Source organism: Gavia stellata, unplaced genomic scaffold (genome assembly GCF_030936135.1).
Source record: "Gavia stellata isolate bGavSte3 unplaced genomic scaffold, bGavSte3.hap2 HAP2_SCAFFOLD_1067, whole genome shotgun sequence".
NCBI classification, from domain to species: domain Eukaryota; kingdom Metazoa; phylum Chordata; class Aves; order Gaviiformes; family Gaviidae; genus Gavia; species Gavia stellata.
The window spans coordinates 1-22582 of NW_026776867.1; the positions used below are offsets into that span (position 1 = coordinate 1).

The following is a 22582-nucleotide window of genomic DNA, read 5'->3' on the forward strand; positions in this document are numbered from 1 at the left end:
GGGGATGTCCCCAGCAAAGGGGGGACCCCCCCCTCCTCAGGACCCCCGCTCCCCCCGCTGCCGCCATGGGGCACCCGCCCCCCCCGGTACCCCCCGAGCACCGGGGGGGGGGGCAGTGGGGGGGGAGGGGGTGTGGGGGTGGAGGGGGGGGGGAAGACAGTGCGGATGCTGCCCTCCTCAGGGGGCCGCAGGGGGTCTTAGGGGCAGCCCCCCACCCCCAATTTTGGGGGGTGGGGGGGGGGAGCCCCCCCCACCCCCCCGCCTCCTCCTCCTCCACCACCCCCCCCAAGACCCCCAAGACCACCCCGGCTGCTGCCGCCGCTGCCCCCCCCCGCCGCCCGCTGCCGGGGGTAGGGCAGGGGGGGCGTCCCTTGGTGGAGGGGGGGTCCCGGTGACACGGGGAGTGTTCTCGCCGCCGGCGCGAGCCTGGGCGCAAAGCGGGGGGAGTGGCCATGCCGGGGGGGGTCGAGAGCGGACAGACAGACGCGGTAAGCAGCACGCGGCTGTAGCGCCGTCACCACGTACTCCCCCCCTCTCCCCTCGCACCAACGTCTCCGTCACCGCCCCTGCCCCTGGCCGTAACCAACTCAACCGTAAGGATGCGCCGGGGGGGGCCGGGGGCCACCGGACCCTCAGAGACCCCCCCCGGTGCTGCTTGGACCCATAGACCGCCTGTTGACGCTGGAACCCCTGGCGCCGCTGCCCCCGTGGCTCCTGGCGATGCCACCATGACACCCGGTGACGCCGCCATGACACCCGGCGCTGCCGCCATGACACCGGGCGATGCTGCGGCAGCACCCGGCGCTGCAGGGCTGTCGCAAGCATCCATCTCCCCCCTCAACTCCCCCACCCGCCAGCCCCCCGTAACCGTGCCGGCGCCTGGCACAGCAGCCCCTTAACCTCCAGCCCCTGCGGCGCCCGTAGGCGTAGCCAGTCCCTCAGCCAGGCCCAGGTTGTGCAGCCGCAGAACCAGGGGGTTGTTCCGCAGCCCCAGGTGGCTCAGGCTCCCCAAGTCGTCGAAGAGCCCACGCGGGCAGCGTCGTCAGGTTGTTGTCCGAGAGATCCAGCCGCTCCAGCGACCGCATCCGCGCCAAGGCGCCGGCTAGGGGACGTGGCTGATGGCGTTGGCAGCTAAGGACAAGCGGCGAAGGCGAGCGCGGGGGAGGTTGGCCGGGCGGCGCCGCTAGTGCGTTTCGCCCTAATGAGAGCTCGCTGAGGTTGACCAACCGGCTGAAGGTGTCGTCCGCCATCCGCTGGTTGGCCAACAGGTTTCCGTCCAGCACCAAGCGCCGAAGCGCCGGCAGGCCCTCAAAGGCGCGGAGGGGGATGGTGTGAATCCGGTTGTCGTCCAAGCGCAGCTCCTCCAGCGCCGGCGGCAATCCTGGCGGAACGCTGCTGAGGTGATTCCGGGATAAAAACAGTAACCGTAAGCGGCGATTTTCAGCGAAGGCGTCTTCTTCAATGCCGGCGGGCCGAGACCGAGTTGTCGTCCAGGTGTAGGCGCTCCAGCAGCGGTGCTCGCGCCAGCGCCCGTCGGCACAACCCGCGGACATTGTTCTCCTGGAGGTGCAGCTCCCGCAGTGCCGGCGGCAAATACGCCGGCAATTGCTCCAAGGCGTTAGCGTAGAGATACAAAACTTTTAACGCCGATAAATGACCCAAACGCGCCGGGATGCCGGCATCACCGATCCGGTTGTTTTGGAGGAAGAGGGTGGTAGCACCGGGGGGGAGACCCTCGGGGATGGCCGTCAACCCCCGGTCGTTGCAGTAGACACGGCCGCCGGCGCAGCGGCAGACGGCGGGACAGGCGGCAGCAGTGACGGTGACGACGGTGACAGCGGGTGATGATGCTCAGGAGGGGGGGATGGGAAAGGGGGGGGGCTCCCCCCCCGTAGGGTGGCCAGAGTGAAGGCTGTTAGGGCCCAGGTAGGGGGAGGGAGGGGGAGGAGGAGGAGAAGGAGGGGAGGGGGGGCCATGGGGGGAGGGGGAGTCCTGCAGAGGGGGGAAGGGGGGTAAAGGGGGGGCAGGGGACCCAGGCATCTGGGTCCTGCATCCCCCAAGGACACTGCATATAGGGCAGCGACCCCCCCCCCCCAGCCCCCCCCATAGGGGGACCCAGGTGTTTGGGTGCTGCACTGCCCCCACTGACCCCATATGTAGGACAGGGACCCCCCCCAGCACCCTCCAGCCCCCCCACCGCCATAGGAGACCCAGACATCCGGGCATGGTACACCACCACTACCTATAGGGTAGGGTAGGGACAACATCCCCCCCCCTCCCCCATAGGGGACCCAGACATCTGGACACAGGACACCCCCCCGAACCCCATATAAAGGGCTGGGAGCCCCCCCAACCCCTCCTCCAGCACAGGGACCCAGGTGTCTGGGCGTGGGGGGGGGCGCGGGGGCCCTACCTGGGTCCTCTGCCTGCGACGGTCCTGGTCCTCGTGCGAGGGGGTCCTCGTGCGAGGGGTCCTCGTGCGAGGCTGCTGCTACCGGCTCCGGTGCTCCATGGCCCCCCCCCCCCCACTGGGGGGGGCCGCTTTGGGGGGGGAGAGGTCGTCAGCCGGGGGGTCCTCGTGCGACACGAGGCGAGAGGAGACGAGACCTTGTGCAACACCCACCCTTGTGCGACACCCTCGCGTGACACCCCGCCAGGACCCCGGGAGTCCAGGAGTCCGCCCTCCCCTCCTCCAGGGGCTAATTACCAGCGCCACTAACGAACCACCCCTAATTAGCGGCGGCTCGTTAGGGGGACACCCCCGGGGAACCTCGTGCCCCAGGGTCGCCCCTTGCGTCAGCCCCAGCCTCGCACGAGGGCCTTCACTACACGAGGGGTCTTGTGACCCGTCCCCCAGGAAGGGGACCCGGGTGTGCACCATCACCCTGGGTGATGCCCCCCCCCATCTCGGCCCCCCCCCATTAGACACACTCCCCCATCAGCCTCAGAGGCCGGGGTCCCCTCCCCCCGGCTGGAGGCATCCCTGGGTGCTGGGGGGGGGGGCGGGGGGATTTGGGGGGCTCCGGGGGGGGGGGCTGGGGGGTTTCGGGGCGGGGGGGGATCTCTTCCCCGGACGCCTGGGCCCCTCCCCCCGGCTGGAGCATCCCTGTGTACCAGAGGGGTTGTGGGGTGGTAGAGGCGTTTTGGGGGTTCGGAAGAGGGGTTGGGGGAGTCGGGGGGGGTCTCACGGGAGGGGGGGGTCAGGCCCCCGGACGCCTGGGTCCCTCCCCCTCTGCCTCCGGATGCCTGGGTCCCCCCCGGGCGCCTCGGTTCCTCCCCCTGGCTGGAGCATCCCTGGGGACCGGGGGACTTTTGGGGGGATCCGGGGGGGGCTGGAGGGATTTGGGGGGGGTGAGGGGGGGTCTCAGGCCCCGGGACGCATGGGTTCCTTCCCTCCCTCCGCCCCCCCCCCCGATGCCTGGGCCCCTCCCCCCGACTGGAGCATCCCTGGATACCGGGGCGGGGGGGGGGGGGGAAGGCGGTTTTGGGGGGCTCCGCGGGCGTCAGGGGGATTTGGGGGGGAGTCTCACGGAGGGGGGGCTCGCTCCGGTGGTGCCGGGGGTGGGGAATGGGCCCAGGTCCCGGGCGCCCGGGTCCCTCCCCCGGGCTGGAGCACCACTGGTTACTGGGGGGGGGGGCGGGGGGGGATGCGGGGGAGGGATGGGTGGCAGGTTTTGGGGGGGGTCCGGGGGGGTGGTGGGGGTGGGTCCAGGGGGCAGGGAAGCCCTTACCGGGGTCGGTACCGGCCGGCGCGGTCGGGCCCGGTGCTGGCGGCGGCGGCTGCGGGCGTGGGAAGGCGGCGGAGGGGGGGGGAGCGCCCGCCTCCCGGTGCGCGGGGACCCGGGAGTGCGGGGGGGACCCCGAGCGTCCGGGGGGGGGACCCGAGCGTCCGGGGGGGGCGGATGGGGGGACGGGGTGGAGTAAGTGCGGAGGAGGGGGCGGAATCCGGGGGGGGGATGTAAATCCGGAGGTGGGGTCGGGGCTAAGAGCCCCCCTCCCCGCCGGGACGCCCCCGGTCCCCCCCGTCACGTCTGGGTCCGGGGGGGGGGGGGGGTGGGGGGGGGGCGCTTACGCGGGGTCTCACACGGGTCATCACGGGCGCGTGCACGGGGGCTCCCGGGGTCCTCGCACGAGAGGTTGCACGAGGGCTCACCCGGACACGGCGGGGGGCACGCGGGGGCTCTCCGGGGGCGGGTGCCCGCAGGGGGAGGGCGGGGGGGGGCCCTCGTGCCTCCCTGGTGCCCCCAGAAGTGCTGCACAAAGGGACCGCCTTGCACGGGGGCAGCGCGAGGACGGGGACCCCCGTCACTCGGGCACAGCCTCGCGTGAGGACTGGGCTTGCACGAGGATGGGAGGGCACCCATCGCACGGGGTGGTGGCCGTTGCACAGGGAGAGGGCTTGCACGAGGAGCCCTCACACGAGGGGTCTCCCTCTGTGCCCCCCCCCCCTGCACCGTGGAGGCCCATGAGTGCCTTGGGCAAGTGGGGGGAGTGGGGACAATGGGGGGCTTTGGGCAACCGGGGGAATTTGGGGGGCCCCTTGGTGTGGGTCAGGGTCCCCAGGGGCAGTCTGGGGTCCAGGGGGGCGTCCCCAGACACGTCCCACACGTGCGTGGCAGGAGGAGCAGGTCGCGCTCTGCAGCGTCCTGGGGCAGGATGAGGCCCTGGACCCCTGGCCACTGCCCCCCCCCCCCCCCCCCCCCCACCCAACTGCCCCGGGTGGGTCCCAAGTGACCCACATCCCCAGGTGCCCCCCCCAACTGGCCCTCCAGACCCTCAATTGTCCCCAGGTGGGTCCCAACTGCCTCCCCCCCCATCTGCCCTCCTGGACCCCCAACTGCCTCCCCCCACCCCCCAATTACCCCTCCAACTGCCCCTAAGGGGGTCCAAAGTACCCCCCCCCACCCCAAACTGCCCCTTCCCGGACCCCCAAGTGCCCCCTAAAGAGGTCTCATGTGGCCCCTGGGCCCCCAACTTCTGCCCCCCACCCCCCAACTACCCCCCCACCCCCCAACTGCCCCCCTGCCCTGAGTCCCATGAGACCTCAACCCCAAATGCCTGGGTCCCTCCGCATGAACACCCCCCCCCCCATAACTGTGCACAGCAAGAGGGGCCGCATCTTTATTGGGGGGGCAGGGGGGCACGCGCAAGGCCGCAGGAGAGCTCGCGCGAGGGTTGCACAAGGGCCCACAGGGTCCACGTGAGGCCCGTGCAAGGGTTGCACGAGGCTGTGCGAGGTCACACCAGGCTGCACGAGGACGCAGGAGGCACCCGCAGGCCCCGTGCAAAGCCCCGCCGCGAGCTGGGGAAGCTGCGCCAGGCCCACGCAAGGCGAGGCGCCGCCAGCCTCGTGCAAGGCCTCGTGCAAGGTGGGAGCTCACTTGTAGAGGATGTCGTAGTGGCCGGGGCGGTAGAGGAGGCAGACGCGGGGCTGGGAGCCCTCGGGGAAGACGTGGGGGTTGGTGGCGCCGCCCTCCCCCCGGTCCATATATTCCACCAGGATGGAGACGTGCAAGGCTCGTGCAAGGGCGATGATGTGGATGTGGTCGCTCTCCTTGCACATGGGTTCCACCTCCTGTAAGGAGAACAGGGGGTCAGGGGGCCGCGCGAGCGGCACAAGAGGACATCAGGGGCGCGCAAGGGCGCTTGGAGGCCGTGCGAGGGCGTGCAAAGCCACACAAGGGCAGCGTGAGGCCACGCAAAGGCAGCGCAAAGCTGTAGGAGGGGTGTGTGTGGATGACTGGAGGCCGTGCAAAGCCACGTGAGGGCTGTGCAAGGCTGCGTAAGGCTGTGCAAGGCTGGGTGAGTGTAATGTAAGAGTGATCAGAGGCTGCAAAAGGCCGTGCAAGGGCAGCGCAAGGCCGTGCAACAGCTATGCAAGGCCATGCAAACCTGCAGGAGGGCTATGCACGGGCCATCGGAGGCTGCATGAAGCTGTGCAAAGGCCGTTAGAAGCCATGCAAAGCTGTGCAAGGGCAGCGTGAGGTTGTGCAAAATCATGCGAGGGCCACTGGAGGCCACGCAAGGCTGCGCGATGCCACGGAAGGGCCACATGAAGCCATGCAGGGGCCCTGGGATGCGATGCAAGACCCGTGCCAGGCCATGCAAAGCCACGTAAGGCTGCATGATGCCGCACAAGGGCCGCAAAGAGACCACACAAGAGCCAAACGAAACCACGTGAGGGTGCTGGGAGGCGGCGCGTGGCCCCGACCTGCTGGCAGAACTCCTTGATGCTGCGGCCGCCCTCCAAGAACTGCTCGAAGAAGCGGCGGTGGCGCTGGAGGCAGCCGGAGGTCAGCAGGCGCAAGTAGACCACCAGGTAGTCGGAGGTGCTGGGTTCGTTGAAGGCCGCCAGCAGCTCCGGCAGCGGCACGCGGCGTTCCACCCGCTCGATCAGCTCCATGAACTGCGGGCCACACGCGTGTCAGGGGGCCACATGCGGGGTTACACGCGCTGTCACAGGGGCACGTGTGCCGTCATGGGGCCAGAGAGGCTCGCACGCGCCATGACGGGGGCACGTGGGGGGTCACAGGCACCATGTCCCCCCCGTGTCTCATGTCCCCCCGTGTCCCCCCAGTCCCTTCCCCTCCCCATCCCCGTGTCCCCACCGTGTTGTGGAAGTCCTCGATGGTGAACTCGGTGAACCCCTGTGCCACCAGCTCCTCCTTGCTGCGGGCGGAGACCTCCTTGAACCTGGCGGGTGGACCCAAGCGTTTTGGGGGGGGGGTGAAATCCAGGTGTCTGGGGGCGGGGAGGGGGCAAGGGGGACCCAGGGGGCTTGGGGAGGGACAACCGGGGGGACTCAGGCATCCAGGCGGGGTGACCTGGTGGGGGCCAAGAGGGACGCGGAGGACTCGGGTGGGTGACACCCAGGTGTCCAGGGGGGACCCAGGCATCCAGGAGGGAACCCAGGGGGCTTGGGGGACATCCAGGGGGACCCAGGCGTCTTGAGGGAGGAACCTGGGGGGATCAAGAGGGACCCAGAGGACTTGGGTGGGGGACACCCAGGTGTCCAGGGGGGACCCAGGCATCCGGGGGGGGGTTCCCCGAGCGTGGCGCACCGCTGCAGCTCCTGGCTGTCCTCCAGCAGCGCCTCCAGGTGGGCGAAGCCGAAGGCTCGGTAGAAGCAGTTTCCATCCGGTCGCGTCTTCCGGATGTAGGAATACTTCTGGAGCAGGTCCTGGGGGGGAGGACGGACGGTCAGACAAGGGAGGGGGCATAGGAACACCCCAGGCGACATGGTGCCCTTTAAGGTTCCCAGTCCCACACTCGTACCCCAGAGCTGCTCCCAGTCCCTTACTGGTGCCCTTTGAAGGCTCCCAGTGCCATAGGGACATGCCAGAGGGGCTCCCAGTGCCAAACTGGTGACCTTTAAAGGCTCCCAGTGCCATACTGCTGCCCCAAAGATGCTCCCAGTGCCACAATGGTGCCCTTTAAAGTCTCCCAGGGCAACACGGATGCCCACCTTGATCTTCTGCTGGTAGATGTGGTCGTCCTCGGCGTACTCCTTGTACAGCACCGCCAGCTCCAGCCGCTCTGACACCAGTGGGTTCTGCACTGCGATCTGCGCCCCAAGGGGGTGTGTGTGTGTCAGGACTGGAGGGACCCCCCTACGGGGGAGCGATTTGGGGACCCGCTGAGGAGGTTTTGCGGGGGACGGTTGTGGGGTTTCTCACCTCTTGCTGGATCCGGTCCTGCTGTGCCATGATGGCCTCATCGTAGGCCAGGCAGTTCACACCTTTGGGGGGGATATTGGGGTTCAGGAGGGGGTCGATTTCATAGGGGCTCCCCATGCTCTCTTCACCCCCGCCATGGGGGGTTTAGAGGAATGGGGTGGGCACCCCCCAAATGGAGCCAGGGGGCATTGGGGGGGGGTATGGCAGGACCCCCGAGAGATGCCTCTTGGAGGAGGGGGGATTAGGGTGCTGGGGGGGGGCTATTGGGGTGCCAGGGTAAGACTACTGGGGTGTTGGGGTGCTATAGGGACCCTATGGGTGGTATTGAGGCACTGTGGGGGCTATGGGGGTATTAGGGTGCTATAGGGGACCTACAGGGGGGATTGGGGTGCCAAGAGAGCCTAGGAGGGTATTGGGGTGCTGCAGGGGGCTATAGGGGATACTGATGTGCTTGGGGGGCCCTATGGGGGTCCTGGGGTGCTATAGAGGGTGTTGGGGTGCCATGGGGAGCCCTATAGGGGTATCAGAGTGCTATGGGGGGGCTACGGGGGAGACCATGGGGTACTGGGGTGCTATGGGGGAGTTTTCGGGAGGCCTATAGGGGTACCGGGGAACCATGGGGCTGCTGTAGGGGGGACTAGAAGGGTATTGGGGGCCCTATGTGGGGAACCGGGCCCCAGCGCAGGGTCGCCCGTAGGGCGCTGAGGGGTCCCAGTTCGGGAGTCCCCGTGGGGGGTGCCGGGACGCAGAGGGAGGCTCCGGGGGAGCGGCCCCGGGGGGGTCCCTGCTGGGGCCCGTCGGTACCGTCCGCGTCACCGCCGAGCGGCTCTGGCTTCTGCTGAGGCTCCTCCGCCGCCATCATCCGCCGCGGCCCCTCCCCGCGCAGCGCTTCCGGGTCACCGGCCGCCACCAGCAGCGCTTCCGAGTCAACCACCGCCCCGCCGGAAGGGCGCCCGGCCCTTAGCAACCGGCTCCTCCCACCTCCGGGGTCTGGCCCGCCCCTAGCAACAGCCAGGGTGGGCGAGCGGCCCCGCCCCTAGCGACAGGCCCCGCCCATGGAAACGAGTCCCGCCCTCACGCTGGCGAGCGGGACGGGTGGTGGGCGGGGCCCGAGGCTGGTGGGCGGGGCCCGAGGCTGGTGGGCGGGGCCCGGGGGTACATGAGCCGCAGCCTCCCCCCGGGGCGCTCATTCCGCTCTCGCGCTTCTCCGGCGTCGGTGCTCCGCTGCTCCTTCCGTCCGTTGCTGCTTTCGAGCTGGAGCGGCTCTTTGTGTTTCGCTGTTTCGAGAAGCGGGGGTACCTGTCTGAGGTAAGAGCTTCGGGACGAGTTCTGGGACGGGAACTAGCAGGGCTCAGCATCAGACGTACTAGAAAGTACCTTTGCAGCCTTTTTGTTTCCACAGCTTCTCCTGTTTCAGGTCAGGAGTTTTGTATTGAGTGTTCAGGGGAGGCAAGGTGGTTTAATAGCATGCAAATTTCTTTGGTCGTATTTTGGGTGCTTTGCATTTTCCTTGAATTCCTGACTTTGCTGAAGACAGAACCTTGTTTTTTCATCAGTTCTGCCGCGTAGCGTGTGCATTGCCGATATAATCTGATAGGACCAACGGTGCGATTACCTAGCAGAGGTTGGGGTGAGCATCCTGTATGCCTCCGCATGTGGAGTTCCAGCATTTCTCAAGAAAGCAGCAGGGACGTAAGGCATAGCGTCTTTCAGGGTACGGGACACCTACCCCATCGCTCGCAGAGTACCGTGTCGTCCCTAACCCTTGGCAGCTTGCGGCAGGCCCCTTCTAGATTTTAAGCCTCAGGAATTCACTTATTCTGTGGGCCTGTAGCAGAGCCCGGAGTCCGTGGGAAGAGAGGCGGTGCCCGCAGAATGCAGGGCAGGGCTCCGAGGAGCGGCCGACACAGGGGGTTCAGGGGTGCAAATACAGGGGAGGAGTGGGGTTCCTTCCCAACCCTTCAGGAGAAGAGAAGGGGTTTCTAAAGTTTTGAGGCTGGGGGATGGTTGGGAGGTCTCTGGTCCTCTGTGCCTCTTACTTATTTCATTCCCTGACTTAATTTTTGCGTCCACCCCTTCACCATCCATCCAGATGTCATTGTTACTTAGAGGCGTTGACTAGGCACTTGCTTCCAGGGCAGGTTTGTGTCACTGTCTTCCCTGGAATTTCTTGGAGAAGAGGATGCGTGTATTTGCATTCATAACAATCTCCGGCCGGGGTCTTTCTCTTACTACAGTCCTGGGTGTGCAAGCTTTTTCTGTTATTCTGGTTTTGCCTTTTTCCTTAAGTGTCTAATTAGGTTTGCTCTGGTATTGGTTGTAGCAGTTACGTTCTCTTGTTCTTGTTTAGCTATTGTGTTTTTAGCACCAGTTCCTGTAGTCGTAAGATGTCCGTTTTAGATCTTGGAGTCACCATGCCACGCCATTGTGGCTTCTCCATCGGCTGACTGCCGCTGTAATTCCCTAAGGGGCTTTGTAGGTACGGAGGTAGTCTGTCTCACTTGTTTTCTGTGAATGATACCATATGTTAATCAGGTCTTGATGGTCCCATTAGTTTTTTGTGCTAGGCAGGCATATCGGTACCCGTACCGAGGGTCTTGTGTGCCTCAGCTCATCAGCATAACGCTAACTTAGCGCCTCCTTTCTTGCATTAAAACCCAAGGCCCAGGTCTGCCTTGTGCATCTCCCTTCTGAGAAGTTTTACAGACCGTCTTCTATTGCAGCAGCGATCCAGGAAGCGTCACCATATCTGCTGTCGACTGGTCTATTTTCACAGAACCCTTTTTTGGGACTACTTCTGCTCCGCATCCTTTTGGTCTTAGGTCTTCCAGCCTGGCTTTTCATTCATCTATTGTCGCAGTTGCAGCCACAGCTTTTCATCACGGGCCGTGGCGTTTGACTTCTGCGGCAGCCATAATTCTTCCTTGTGGTCCCCTAGCTCTTCTCACTTAAAGGCGTCTTCCCTCTGGAAGTAATTCTTCTCGCCGAGAGTATTCTTATGTCTCTGGATCAAGTTATTTTTCTCTGTGCAGCGTCAGTCTGCACATGCGTCCAGGTTGGAGCTGCTCTGCCTGGGCGCATTGCAACGTTAGTCGGGGAAGAATAACGAGAGGCTATAGTTAATGTTAATATGCCTGGACTGTTTAGTTACAGACTGTACAGTCTGCCTCAGAGCGAGTAGCGCTCAGCAGCAGGCGAGGATGTCGAAGGGATGACCGGAACTATCTGGGAGAAGCTGCTGGAGCGGTAGCGAAGCAGATTGAATCTCAAAGGTGTTAAGGCCAGTATATGTAGGGCTTAATTTTTTTAACGGCAAGCTGTCATTGGAATCTAGATGATATTCCTGAATGAAAACAAGACCTCTGGATTTAAGCTATTGATTGGCATCTGGGTGACATGTTTGATATTGGTTTTTGCAGATGCAGAGGGACAAGCCGTGTGCCGAAGAGGAGGCGAGCGGAGTGCTTTAAGAAGGTGGGTTGGCATGTGGCGTTGGGGGGAAGATGTGACAGGTGGCTATATGAGTAGCTTATAGCTTTTGGCTTTTTTTAGTTCTGAAGATGCAAAGCAATGAGCCAAGCGGGATATCAGCACTGGAGCAACTCAGGCAAGGTGAGCCATGACTAGTGGGCTGAAGTAGCAGTTTTTTCAGGTGTTGTATTGTTGGTGAAGGCAGAAGCATCCCTTGTTGTTTGTGTCTTACAGGTGGTTCCCGAGCCTCAGCGTGGCAACCTGCAAATGGCAGAGGCCGGACAGGGGGGTGGCCAAGGTAACGGAGCAGAAGATGGGAATCGGTGTGGACAGGCTGTGGTTTTGGGCAGTACCTCAGCATGTGCCTTTTGCTTTGGTTTTTGCAGGCGATGCAAGCGGGCTCCGAGGGGCAAAGCGGCATGCCGATGAGCGGTCTGAGAAGATAAGGCGTTTGTCAGCCGGGTCTGTGTCTAAGCAGAGAATTACGTGGCAGCTCGGTTAAGCGTTTCTCTCTGGTTCTGCAGGTGCCGCACAGCCCGCCTTTGGAACTGGATTTGAAGTGAGCTGGGGTAGTAGAGAGAAGGAGCGTGGGGCTGGTGATTTCTGAAGCGCAATGGTAGTTTTCTGTCTTTTTGGTATCTCAGGAGCCAGAAGCGATGGCGGCTGCAGCGTCCGACTTCGGAATCGGTGCAGAGCAGGTGAGCGGAAGGCCACATTGCTGTTGAGGAGGAGGGTGTTGAGGAAGAGGTTGATGTTGACTGACGTGACGCTTACCGCTGGCACTTGTTTTTGTGCAGATGACGAAGAAATGGGCGACTGCAGGAATAGCCTGGTTAGCTGATGTGGCTTTTTTGTTGAGGACAGATTCGAGCCCCTGGCCCTCTGCAAGCTGAGTTGAAGGACCAGGGCTGGGGAGGGGGGTTCTGGGAGGAGGGGACAAGGTTGGGAATTGCAGGGAGGGGTTTTAAAGTTAGCGTAGGGGAGAGGGCTGTCCAGGAACAGTCTCCTTTGGGCAGGTAAAGGGAGTGGGTTACTTGTCAGCGCAAGACAAGCGTGTGCCGGGCAGGGCAGTTCCAGCCTGTGTCTGTGTGTTGTGTAGTTTGTGCAGTCTGTCTTCTGTGTCTTAGACCTTCCTCGGGTCTCGATGACCTCTTTGCACTCAAGGAGCACAGCATGTAGCTCGGGCACCATCCCTAGGGTCTCAAATGGCTGCATGCATCAGCGTAGTGCCAATCAGGTGCTTCTTTTCTCGAGCTACAAGCTTAAAGCGTGGATTGGTCTTGCGTCTTGGAAACTTCAGGTCGGTTTGCTTTTGCAGCATCATTCCAGGCTGTGTCAGCAGCTCTGCTCTCTAGCAGTCTATTTTCATGGACTGGGACTTCTTCTTCCCTGCGTCCTTAAGTTCTTAGGTCTTGAAGCCAGGCTTCCCACGCATCCATCATCTGTTTTGACAGGGACTTCTTGTTACGGGCCACTATGTTGGACTCTTTCCTGGGGCTGCCTGAGGGCCTCCTCACCTCACCATTGCGGCCCTGTAGGTCCTGGTCTTGCCTGACAGAGTCTCTGGTCTGAGCGTCAGTCTTCTTGCCGAGAGTTTTCTCTCGTCTTTGAGTCGCATTGTCTGTAGCATTCTGAGTAGTGTCGGTCTCCATGTGTGTGTCTGGCCTGGAGCTGCTCTGCCCGGGGGTTTGGGGTCGGGGTGGGTGGAACAGCAGAAGAGTCTACGGTTATGGTATGTTGATGTGCCTGGACCGTCTAGGCAGCGGTTGTACAGAGATCTTGGATCGAGTAGCCATCGGCAGGTTGTGTGGACGATCATTTCTATAGCGTTTTGTGGGGATGATCGGAGCCATATGGGAGGGGCTGTTCAGCAGTAGTGAAGCAGATTGAATCTCAAAGGTGTTAAGGCTTGTATGTGTGGGGCTTGAAGTTTGGTTGTTGGCTTCTGTTTTTTTTAATGGCAGGCTGTAGTTGGAGTCTAGATGGTATTCCTAAATGGAATCAAGACCTCTGGAATTGTTCAGCTATTGCTCAGTATCCATGTGACCGGTTCAATATTGCTTTTTCAGATGCAGACGGATGAGCCGTGTGCCAAAGGGCTATGGAGGAGAGTTGAGCGGAGCGCCCTAAGAAGGTGGGTTGGTGCATGGTGTCGAAGGGAACGTGCCACTGGTGGCTCTATGACTAATTGTGTTTCTGGTTTGTCATATTTTGAAGGTGTGAAATGATGAGCGGAGTGGGATGTTGGCAGCGGAGCTGACTGGGGCGAGGTGAGCCATGACTAGTGGGCTGAAGTAGCAGCTATTTTTCAGGTGTTGTATTAATGGTGAAGGTAGATGTATCCCTTGATGTTTGTGTCTTACAGGTGGCAGCCAGGCCTGAATGTGGCAACCTGTAAACGGCAGATGAGCGGACAAGGTAAAGGTGGAGAAGACGGGAGTTGCTGTAGGCAGGCTGTGGTTTCGGGCAGTATCTCAGCATGTGCCTTTTGCTACGATTTTTTTGCAGGTGGTGCACGTAGCCTCGGAGGGGTGAAGCAGCGTGCCAACAAGCGGTCTGAGAAGGTGAGGTGGTTGTTGGCCGGGTCGGTGTCTAAGAGCAAAGCATCCCGTGGCCATTCAGTGAAGCGTTTCTCTTTTGTTTTGCAGGCACTGTGTGGGCTGCCTTTGGAATTGGATGACCTTTTGAGGTGAGCTGGGTGGTAGCGACTTTGGAATCGATGCGGAGCAGGTGAGCGGAATAGGAAGAGGTTGGTGTTGACTGACACGATGCTTACTGCTGGCACGTGTTTTCTGGCAGGTGATGAAGAGGAACCTGGTGACTGCAGGAACATCCTAGTTATCCGATGCATTGTTTTAGGTTTTTTTGTCAAGCATGGATTCAAACCCCTGCCCCTTTGAAAGTTAAGTTGAAGGACCAGGGCTGGGGAGGTGCTGGGAGTAGTGGACAAGATTGGGAGTTGCAGGGAGGGGTTTTAAGGGTAGCGTAGGGGAGAGGGCTGTCCAGAACAGTCCCCTTTGGCAGGTAAAGGGAGCGGGTTACTTGTCAGCGCAAGATGAGCGTATTCTGGGCAGGGCAGTTCCAGCCTGCGTCTGTGTGTTGTGTAGCTTGTGTGGTCTGTCTTTTGTCTCTCGGACCTTCCTTGGGTCTCAATGCCCTTGTTGCTCTTTGCATTCAAGGAGCACAGCATGTGCCCTGGGTGCCATCCCTAGGGTCTTGAATGCCAACTGGGAGCTTCTTTACTGCGTTAAAAGCTTAAAGTGCGTATTTGTCTCGTGTGTCGGAAGTTTCCAGTCGGTTCGCTTTTGCAGTGTTGTTCCAGGCTGCATCAGCAGCTTTTATCTTGAGCGGTCTCTTTTCATGGATCCCTTTTCTGCGACTTTTTTCCTCCTTTGTTACATTCTTAGACCTTTAAGCAAAGCTGCTTGAGCATGCTTTGTCCCGGTTGTGGCCATATCTTCTTGTCATGGGGCACAGCGTTTGACGTTTCTGGAGCTGCCGTAGATTCTTCCTCACAGCCCCCTAGGTCTTCTCGCCCGATGGCATCTCTGGTCTGGGAGTCACTCTTCTTACAGAGAGTGTCCTTATGTCTCTGGTCCAGGAGTTGTTCTTACAGAGAGTGTTCTTATGTCTCTTGGTCATGTCGTTTGTCTCGTTTGTGCATGCAGTGTTGGTCTGTGCATGGTTTTTGTCTGGGTTGGAGCCGCTCTGCCTGGGGGCATAGCAGTGATAAAAACTCACTGCTGTTTTTCTTCTATAGTTAATACCCTGATAAGCCAAGACTGTGTAAGCAAATGGTGTACAGGCCATTTCAGAGCAAGTAACCATATACGCGGCAGGCGAGGAGAGTATCTTCTGTAGTGTTATGCAGACATAGGGGATGACCAGGTTTTTTATAATGGCAGGCTGTAGTTTGGAATCTAGACAGTAATCCTAAACGGAAACAAGATCTCTGGTGTTCAGCTATCACTCTGCATCCGGGTGACTTGCTTGATATTGCTTTTCAGATGCAGAGGGGCAAGCTGTGGGCCAAAGGGTGACACTTTGAAGGTGGAAGCTATGAGCGAAGCGGGATATCAGTTCTGGAGCTGACTTGGGCAAGGTAAGCTGTGACTAGTGGGCTGAACTAGCAGTTATTTTTCAGGTGTGGTATTGTTGGTGAAGTTAGCATCCCTTGTTTGTGTCTTACAGGTGGCATCTGAACCTTGACGTGGCAACCAGTAAAGGGCAGAGGCAGGGCTGGTGAGCAGCCCAGGTAAAGGAGCAGGAGACAGGAATTGCTGTAGGCAGGCTGTGGTTTTTGGGCTTTATCTCAGCATGTGTCTTTGCGTTGATTTTTTTGCAGGTGACTCACGTAGCCTCAGAGGGGCGAAGCAGCATGCCAACAAGCGGTTTGAGAAGGTGAGGCGGTTGTTGGCCAGGTCGGTGTCTAAGAGCAAAGTATACCGTGGCAAATCAGTGAAGTGTTTCTCATTGGTTTTGCAGGTGCCCTGCGGGCCACCTTTGGAATTGGGTGAGCTTTTGAGGTGAGCTGGGTAGGAGCGAGGAGGAGCATGGGGCTGGTGATTCTCAGAAGTACAACAGTAATTTTCTGTGTCTCTTGGTACCTTAGGTGCCAGAAGCGATGGTGGCCACAGCATCTGACCTTGGAATTGGCAAGGAGCAGGTGAGCAGAAGGCCATGTTGTTTTTGAGGAGGGTGCTGTGCAAGAGGTCGGTGTCGACAGATATGATGCTTACTGCTGGCACTTGTTTGCAGGGTGTTTTTTTTTTTTGCAGATCATGAACAGGAACTTGGTGACTGCAGGAAGGTCCCAATTAGCCAATGTGGTTTGGTTTTTTTTTTGTCAGGAATGGATTTAAACCACCAGTGCTTTTGAAAGTGAAGTTGAAGGACTGGGGCTCAAGAGGGTCTGGGAGGAGGGGACAAGGTTGGGAGTTGCAGGGAGGGGTTTTAAAGTTAGTGTAGGGGAGATGGCTATCCAGGTAGAGGGAGCGGGTTGCTTCTAGTACAAGACTAGTGTGTGCCAGGCAGGGCAGTTCCAGCCCGTGTCTGTGTGTTGTGTAGTTTGCGCAGTCTGTCTTCTGTGTCTTAGACCTTCCTCAGGTCTCCATGTCCTCTTTGTGCTCAAGGAGCGCAGTATGTCCCCTGGGTGCCATTCCTAGGGTCTCAAATGCCTGTGCTCATTGGCATAGTGCCAATCAGGTGCTTTTCTTGCATTACAAGCTTAAAGCGTGGATCGGTCTTGCGTCTCAGACGTTTCCGGTCAGTCGTCTTTTGCGGCGTCCTTCCAGGCCGCATCGGCAGCTCTGATCTTGAGTGGTCTGTTTTCACGGATCTATTTTCTGGCATTTCTTCCCTGCATCCCTACATTCTTAGGCCTTTACGCAAGGCTTCTTGCGTGTGCTTCGTCCCGGTTGCGGCCATATCTTCTTGTCAAGGGGCACGGCATTCGACTTTTCTGGAGCTGCCATAGATTCTTCCTCGCAGCCCCTTAGCTCTTCTCGCCCGATGGCGTCTCTGTTCTGGGAGTCATTCTTCTTACAGGGAGCATTCTTATGTGTCTCAGTCCTGTCATTTGTCTCGTTTGTGTGCAGTGTTGGTCTGTGCATGGTTTTTGTTTGGGTTGGAGCTGCTCTGCCTGGGGCATAGCAGTGATAGACTCAGCAGAAAAATAGCAATAAGATTTTATAGTTAATACCCTGATAAGCCAAGACTTTGTAGGCAAATGGTGTACAGGCCATTTTGGATTAAGTAGCCCTATATGCAGCATGTGAGGAGAGTCTTTTCCCTAGCATTATGCAGATACAGGGGATGACCAGATTGTTTTAATGGCAGGCTGTAGTCAGAATCTAGATAGTCATCCTAAATGGAAACAAGACCTCTGCAGTTGTTGTTCAGCTATCACTCTGCATCTGGGTGACTTGTTCAATATTGTTCTTCCAGATGTAGAGGGACGAGCCGTGTGCCAAAGGGTGACGGAGGATGTGAGCAGTTGCCGTAAGAAGGTGGGTCGGTGCGTTCTGTCGGAGGGAAGATACAGCCACCAGTTGCGTGATTAGCTTATAAGCTTTGGTTTGGTTTTTACTTATTTTGAAGGTGGAAGCAATGAGTGAGCGGTATTTTGGTACTAGAGCTGACTCGGGTAAGGTGAGCCTTGACTAGCGGGCTGAAGCAGCAGTTATTTTTAGATGTTGTATGGCTGGTGAAGTTGGAAGCCTCCCTTGCTTGTGTCTTCCAGGTGGTACCTGAGTGTGAATGTGGCAACCTGTAAATGGCAGAGGCAGGGCTGGTGAGCAGCCGAGGTACGGGAGTGGGAGATGGGAATCGCTGTGTGCAGCCTGCAGTTTCAGCAGTATCTCCAGCATGTGTCTCTTGCTCTGTTTCCAGGTGCTGTACACAAGCTCGGAGGGGCGAAGCAGTGTGCCGACGAGCAGTCTGAGAAGGTGAGGCAGTTGTCGGCCGCATCGGTGTCTAAGAGCAAAGTGTCCTGTGGCAACTTGGTGAAGCATTTCTCATTGGTTTTGGAGGCACCACGCAGGCCACCTTTGGAATTGGGTGAGCTTTTAAGGTGAGATGGGTAGTGAGGAGGAGCATGAGGCTGGTGATTATCTCAGAAGTACAACAGTAATTTTCTGTGTCTCTTGATACCTTAGGTGTCAGAAGCTCTAGAATCTCTGTGGAGCAGTGAGCGAAAGGCCACCTCACTTTTAAGGAGGAGGGTGATGTGGAAGAGGTTCATGTTGACCAACGATGATGCTTACGGCTGGCACTTGTGTTTTTGCAGATGATGAAGAGGAACCTGGTGACTGCAGGAACATCCCTGCTATCCAATGTGGTGTTTTAGGGTTGTTTTTCTTGTCTAGGGATGTATTCAAACCCCCAGCCCCTCTGAAAGCGAAGTTGAAGGACCAGGGCTGAGGAGAGGAGCTGGGAGGAGGGGACAAGGTTGGGAATTGCTGGGAGGGGTTTTAAAGTTAGCATAGGGGGAGAGGGCTGCCCAGGTAAAGGGAGCGGGTTACTTTTCAGCACAAGTCTAGCGTGTGTGCCGGGCAGGGCAGTTCCAGCCTGTGTCTGTGTGTTGTTGTATAGTTTGTGCAGTCTGTCTTCTGTGTCTTAGACCTTCCTTGGGTCTCGATGATCTTGCTGCCCTTTGCCATTCAGAGAGCACAGCGTGTGCCTTGAGTACCATCCCTAGGGTCTTGAATGCCCCTACTCATCGGCATAGAGCCAATCGGGCATTTCTTTTCTTGCGTTAAAGCTTAAAGTGTGGGTCGGTCTCATGTGTTGAAGTTTCCGGTCAGTCCTCTTTTGCAGCATTGTTCCAGGCTGTGTCAGCAGCTCTGTTCTCTAACAGTCTATTTTCAGACTGGGAACTTCTTACCTGCAACGTTTACGTTCTTAGGTCTTGAAGCCAGGCTTCTTGCACATCCATCATCTCAGTTTTGACAGTAACTTCTTGTTACGGGCCATTGCATTTCACTCTTCTCTGGGGCTTCTGTAGAGCCTCCTCGCCTCACCTTTGCAGCCCTGTAGGTCGTCTTGCCTGACAGCTTCTCCAGTCCAGGCATCGGTCGTCTTGCAGAGAGCGTTCTCTCATCTTTGAGTTGCGTTGTCTGTAGCGTTCTCTATGGCGTTGGTCTCCGCGTGTGTGCGTTTGGCTCGGAGCTGCTCTGCCCGGGGGTGTGGAAGTCAGGGGTGGGTGGAATAGCAGGAAGAGTCTATGGTTAGTATGTTGATATGCTTAGACTTTCTAGGCAGCAGTTGTACGGTCATCTCGGATCAAGCAGCTGTTGGCAGGTTGTGTGGATGGTCATTTCCATAGTGTTTCATGGGGATGATGGAAGCCATATGGGAGGGGCTGTTCAGCAGTAGTGAAGCAGATTGGATCTCAAAAGCGTTAAGGCTTGTATGTGTGGGGTGTAAAGTTTGGTCTATTAATATTTTTACAATGGCGGGCTGTAGTTGGAGTCTAGATAGTATTCCTAAATGGACTCAAGACCTCTAGAATTGTTAAGCTATCACTCTCCAGCTGGGTGACTTGATGAATAATTTCTTCAGATGCAGAGGGACAGGATGTGTACCAAAGAGCAATGGAGTGAGCAAGCAGATTGCTGTATGAAGGTGGGTCGGTGCATGCTGTCAGAGTGAAGATGCAATTGGTGGCTGTATCGCTACGTTGTGGTTCTGTTTTTAAATTTAAAGTTGTGAAATGACGAGCATAGTGGCATGCTGGCACTAGAGGTGACTCTGCCAAGGTGAGCAATGACTAGTGGGCTGAAGTAGCAGTTAAATTTCAGGTGTTGTATTGTTGGTGAAGGTAGAAACATCCCTTGATGTTTGTGTCTTACAGGTGGTACCTGAGCCTCAGTGTGGCAGCCCAAAACGGTGGAGGCCAGGTGGGCGAGCGGTCAAGGTAAAGGAGCGGGAGATGAGAATTATTGGGGGCAGGCTGAGGTTTTGGGCGGTATCTCAGCGTGTGCCTTTTGCTTTGTTTTTTTTTTCCAGGTGCCACATGCAGCCTCTGGAAGGTGAAGCCTCACGCTGACGAGCAGTAGGAGAAGGTAAGGCGGTTGGCTGCGTCGGTGTCCAAGAGCAAAGTATTACACAGCAACTCGCTTCAGTATTTACCTTTTGGTTTTGCAGGTGCTGCGTGGGCCGCCTCTGGAACTGGATGCTCATTTGGGGTGAGCTGGGGTGGTAGTGAGGAGGAGCGTGGGGCTGGTGACTCCTCACAAGCCCAGCGATAATTTTGCGTCTCTTGGAATCTCACAACAGGCGACGACAGCCGCAGCGTCCAACTCTGGAATGAGCGGGTGAGCAGAATGCCACCTCTCACCTGAGGAGGGGTGTGTTGTGGAAGAGGTTGGTGTTGGCCGATGCGATGCTCACAGCCGGCACTGCTTTGTTTTTGTTTGGTTTTTATTGCGGGTGATGAAGAGGAACCTGTTGACTGCAGGAACATTCCAGTTAGCCGATGTAACTTTGAGGATGGATTCAGACCCCGGGTGCTCCGACAGCTAAGTCGAGGGACTGGAGCTGGGAGGATGGGACAAGGTTGGGAATTGCAGGGAGGGGTTTTAAAGGTAGCGTAGGGGAGAGGGCTGTCCAGGAACGGTCCCCTTTGGGCAGGTAAAGGGAGCGGGTTACTCTTTGGTGCGAGACTAGCGCGTGCCCGGCAGGGCAGTTCCAGCCTGCGTTTGTGTGTCGGTGCGTAGTTTGCGCGGTCTGTCTTCTGTGTCTTAGATCTTCTTCGGGTCTCAACGTCCTCGTTGCTCTTTGCGCTCGAGGAGCGCAGCGTGCGCCTCGGGTGCCATCCCTAGGGTCTCGAATGCCCGTACTCGTCGGCACAGAGCCGATCGGGCGCTTCTTTTCTTGCGTTAAAAGCTTAAAGCGTGGATCGGTCTCGCGCCTCAGAAGTTTCCGTCGGTCCTCTTTTGCGGCATCGTTCCGGGCTGCGTCAGCAGCTCTGCTCTCTGTCTATTTTCATGGACTGGGACTTGTTCTGCCCTGCATCCTTATGTTCTTAGGTCTTGAAACTGGGCTTCCTGCACATCCATCATCTCCATTTTGACAGGGAGTGCTTCTTGTTAGGGGCCATTATGTGCGGCTATTTTCCGGGGCTGCCGTAGAGCCGCCTTGCCTCATCATTGTGGCCATTTAGGTCTTCTAGCGTGACAGATCCTCCGTTCTAGGCGTCATTATTCTTGTTGAGAGTTTTCTCTCATCTTTAGAGTCACGTTGTCTGTAGCGTTCCGAGTAGCGTTGGTGTGTGTGCGTGCGTCCGGCTTGGAGCTGCTCTGCCGGGGGGTGTGGTGTCAGGGGTAGGTGGAATAGCGGGAAGAGTCTACAGTTACGGTATGTTGATGTGCCTAGACTGTCTAGGCAGCGATCGTACGGTCATCTCGGATTGAGTAGCCGTCGGCAGGTTGGGCGGACGGTCACTTCAATAGTGTTCTATGGAGATAGTCGGCACCGTGTGGGAGGGGCTGTTCAGCGGTAGTGAAGCAGACAATCTCAAAGGTGTTAAGACTCGTATGTGTGGGGCTTAAAGCTTTAGGTCTTTATGTGTGGGGTTTTTTTTAATGGCAGGCTCTAGTTGGAGTGTAGATGGTATTCCTAAATGGAATCGAGGCCTCTAGAATTCTTAAGCCATCGATTGGCATCTGGGTGACTTGTTCAATATAGCTTTTTCAGAAGGAGCAGGACAAGCGGCGTGTCAACAGGCGACGGAGCAGACGTGAGCGGAGCGCCATAAGAAGGCGGTTCGGCACGTGGTGTCGGAGGGAAGACGTGACTGGCGGCTGCGTGACTAGCTTAGAGGTTTCGTCTTGTGTGTTTTCTTTTAGTTTTAAAGCTGCAAAGCAGGATGTGGGCTTCGGAGCCGACTCGGATAAGGTGAGCTGTGAGTAGTGGGCCGAAGTAGCAGTTATTTTTCAGGTGGTGTATTGTTGGTGAAGTTTATGAGCATCTTGTGTTGTTCATGATTTACAGGTGGTACCCAAGCCTCTACCTGACAACCTGTAAACAGCAGAGGCGGGGCCAGCGAGCAGCCAAGGTAAAGTGCAGGATATGGGGAATAACTGCGGACAGGCTGCGGTTTTGGGCAGTATCTCAGCAAGCGCCTTTTGCTTCGGTTTTTGCAGGTGCCGCACGCAGCCTCGTAGGGACAAAGCCGCAGCCAAGGAGCAGTCTGAGAAGGTGAGGAGTTGTCGGTGATTAGTAGCAAAGTATGTTGTGGCAACTCACTTAAGTATTTACCTTTTGTTTTTGCAGGTGCTATGCAGGCCACCTTTGGAATTGGATGACCACCAGTGGCGAGCTAGGTAGTAGCGAGGAGGAGCACGGGGCTGGTGACCTCTCATAAGTGCAATGATAATTTTGTGTCTCTTGGTATCTTTGGTGGTAGAAGCAATCGGGGCCACAGCAGGTGACTTTGGAATCTATGGCTGGCGTGCCGGTGACCGGCGGCGCTCTGTCTTTGCAGGTGATGAAGAGGAACTCGATGAATGCGGGAACATGCCGGCTGGATGATGCGCTCCCGATGAGGATGGATTGTGGACCCTGCCCTCCGAAAGCTAAGTCAAGCAGCAGAAGCGGTAGGTTGGGTGAGGCCAGCAGGGGCGGTCTAACGTCAGGGTTGCGGAGAGGGTTACTTGGGCTCTGTTAAGTTTGTGGGCGGATAGAAGGCCGGCGTCAACGGTTTAGTCTGCGTTCCGTCTCCTGTACGGAGCCTTCCGTAGGTTTCTACATTACGCCCCCCAGGCTCTCCGCTCTCGGCACGCGCCTCGGTAGGCGTCCGGAGGGTCTCGAACGTCTCGCCGCTTTGACGTAGAGCCTGTCACGCGCTTCCGGTCCCGCGATCGGAGCTTAAAGCGTGTTGTGCATCGCAGGTGTTTCCGGAGGGTTGCCTTTGCGGAGGCCATCTGGACCAG

General features: G+C 58.5%; 2 protein-coding genes across 2 annotated transcripts; both read right to left on the reverse strand.

The window, feature by feature from the left end:
* Positions 1 to 481: 481 nt before the first annotated feature.
* Positions 482 to 2906, reverse strand: LOC132321373 (leucine-rich repeat transmembrane protein FLRT1-like; the record flags this gene model as incomplete). The annotated part of the gene is given in 9 exon segments (XM_059834878.1): positions 482 to 530; positions 532 to 631; positions 851 to 975; positions 977 to 1033; positions 1035 to 1103; positions 1106 to 1174; positions 1176 to 1469; positions 1471 to 1850; positions 2885 to 2906. Coding segments are annotated over 9 exon segments (1165 nt in total), but the record flags the coding sequence as incomplete, so codon positions are not given.
* A 2201-nt stretch (positions 2907 to 5107) lies between these two features.
* On the reverse strand, positions 5108 to 8551 carry OTUB1 (OTU deubiquitinase, ubiquitin aldehyde binding 1). The gene is made up of 7 exons (XM_059834879.1): positions 8481 to 8551; positions 7677 to 7738; positions 7466 to 7564; positions 7062 to 7180; positions 6609 to 6693; positions 6212 to 6406; positions 5108 to 5575 (listed from the first exon to the last, which is right to left on the reverse strand). The coding sequence occupies exons 1-7, from the start codon at positions 8536 to 8538 to the stop codon at positions 5378 to 5380; spliced, it is 816 nt and encodes a 271-aa protein (XP_059690862.1). The 5' UTR covers positions 8539 to 8551; the 3' UTR covers positions 5108 to 5377.
* Between the last annotated feature and the right edge of the window lie 14031 nt (positions 8552 to 22582).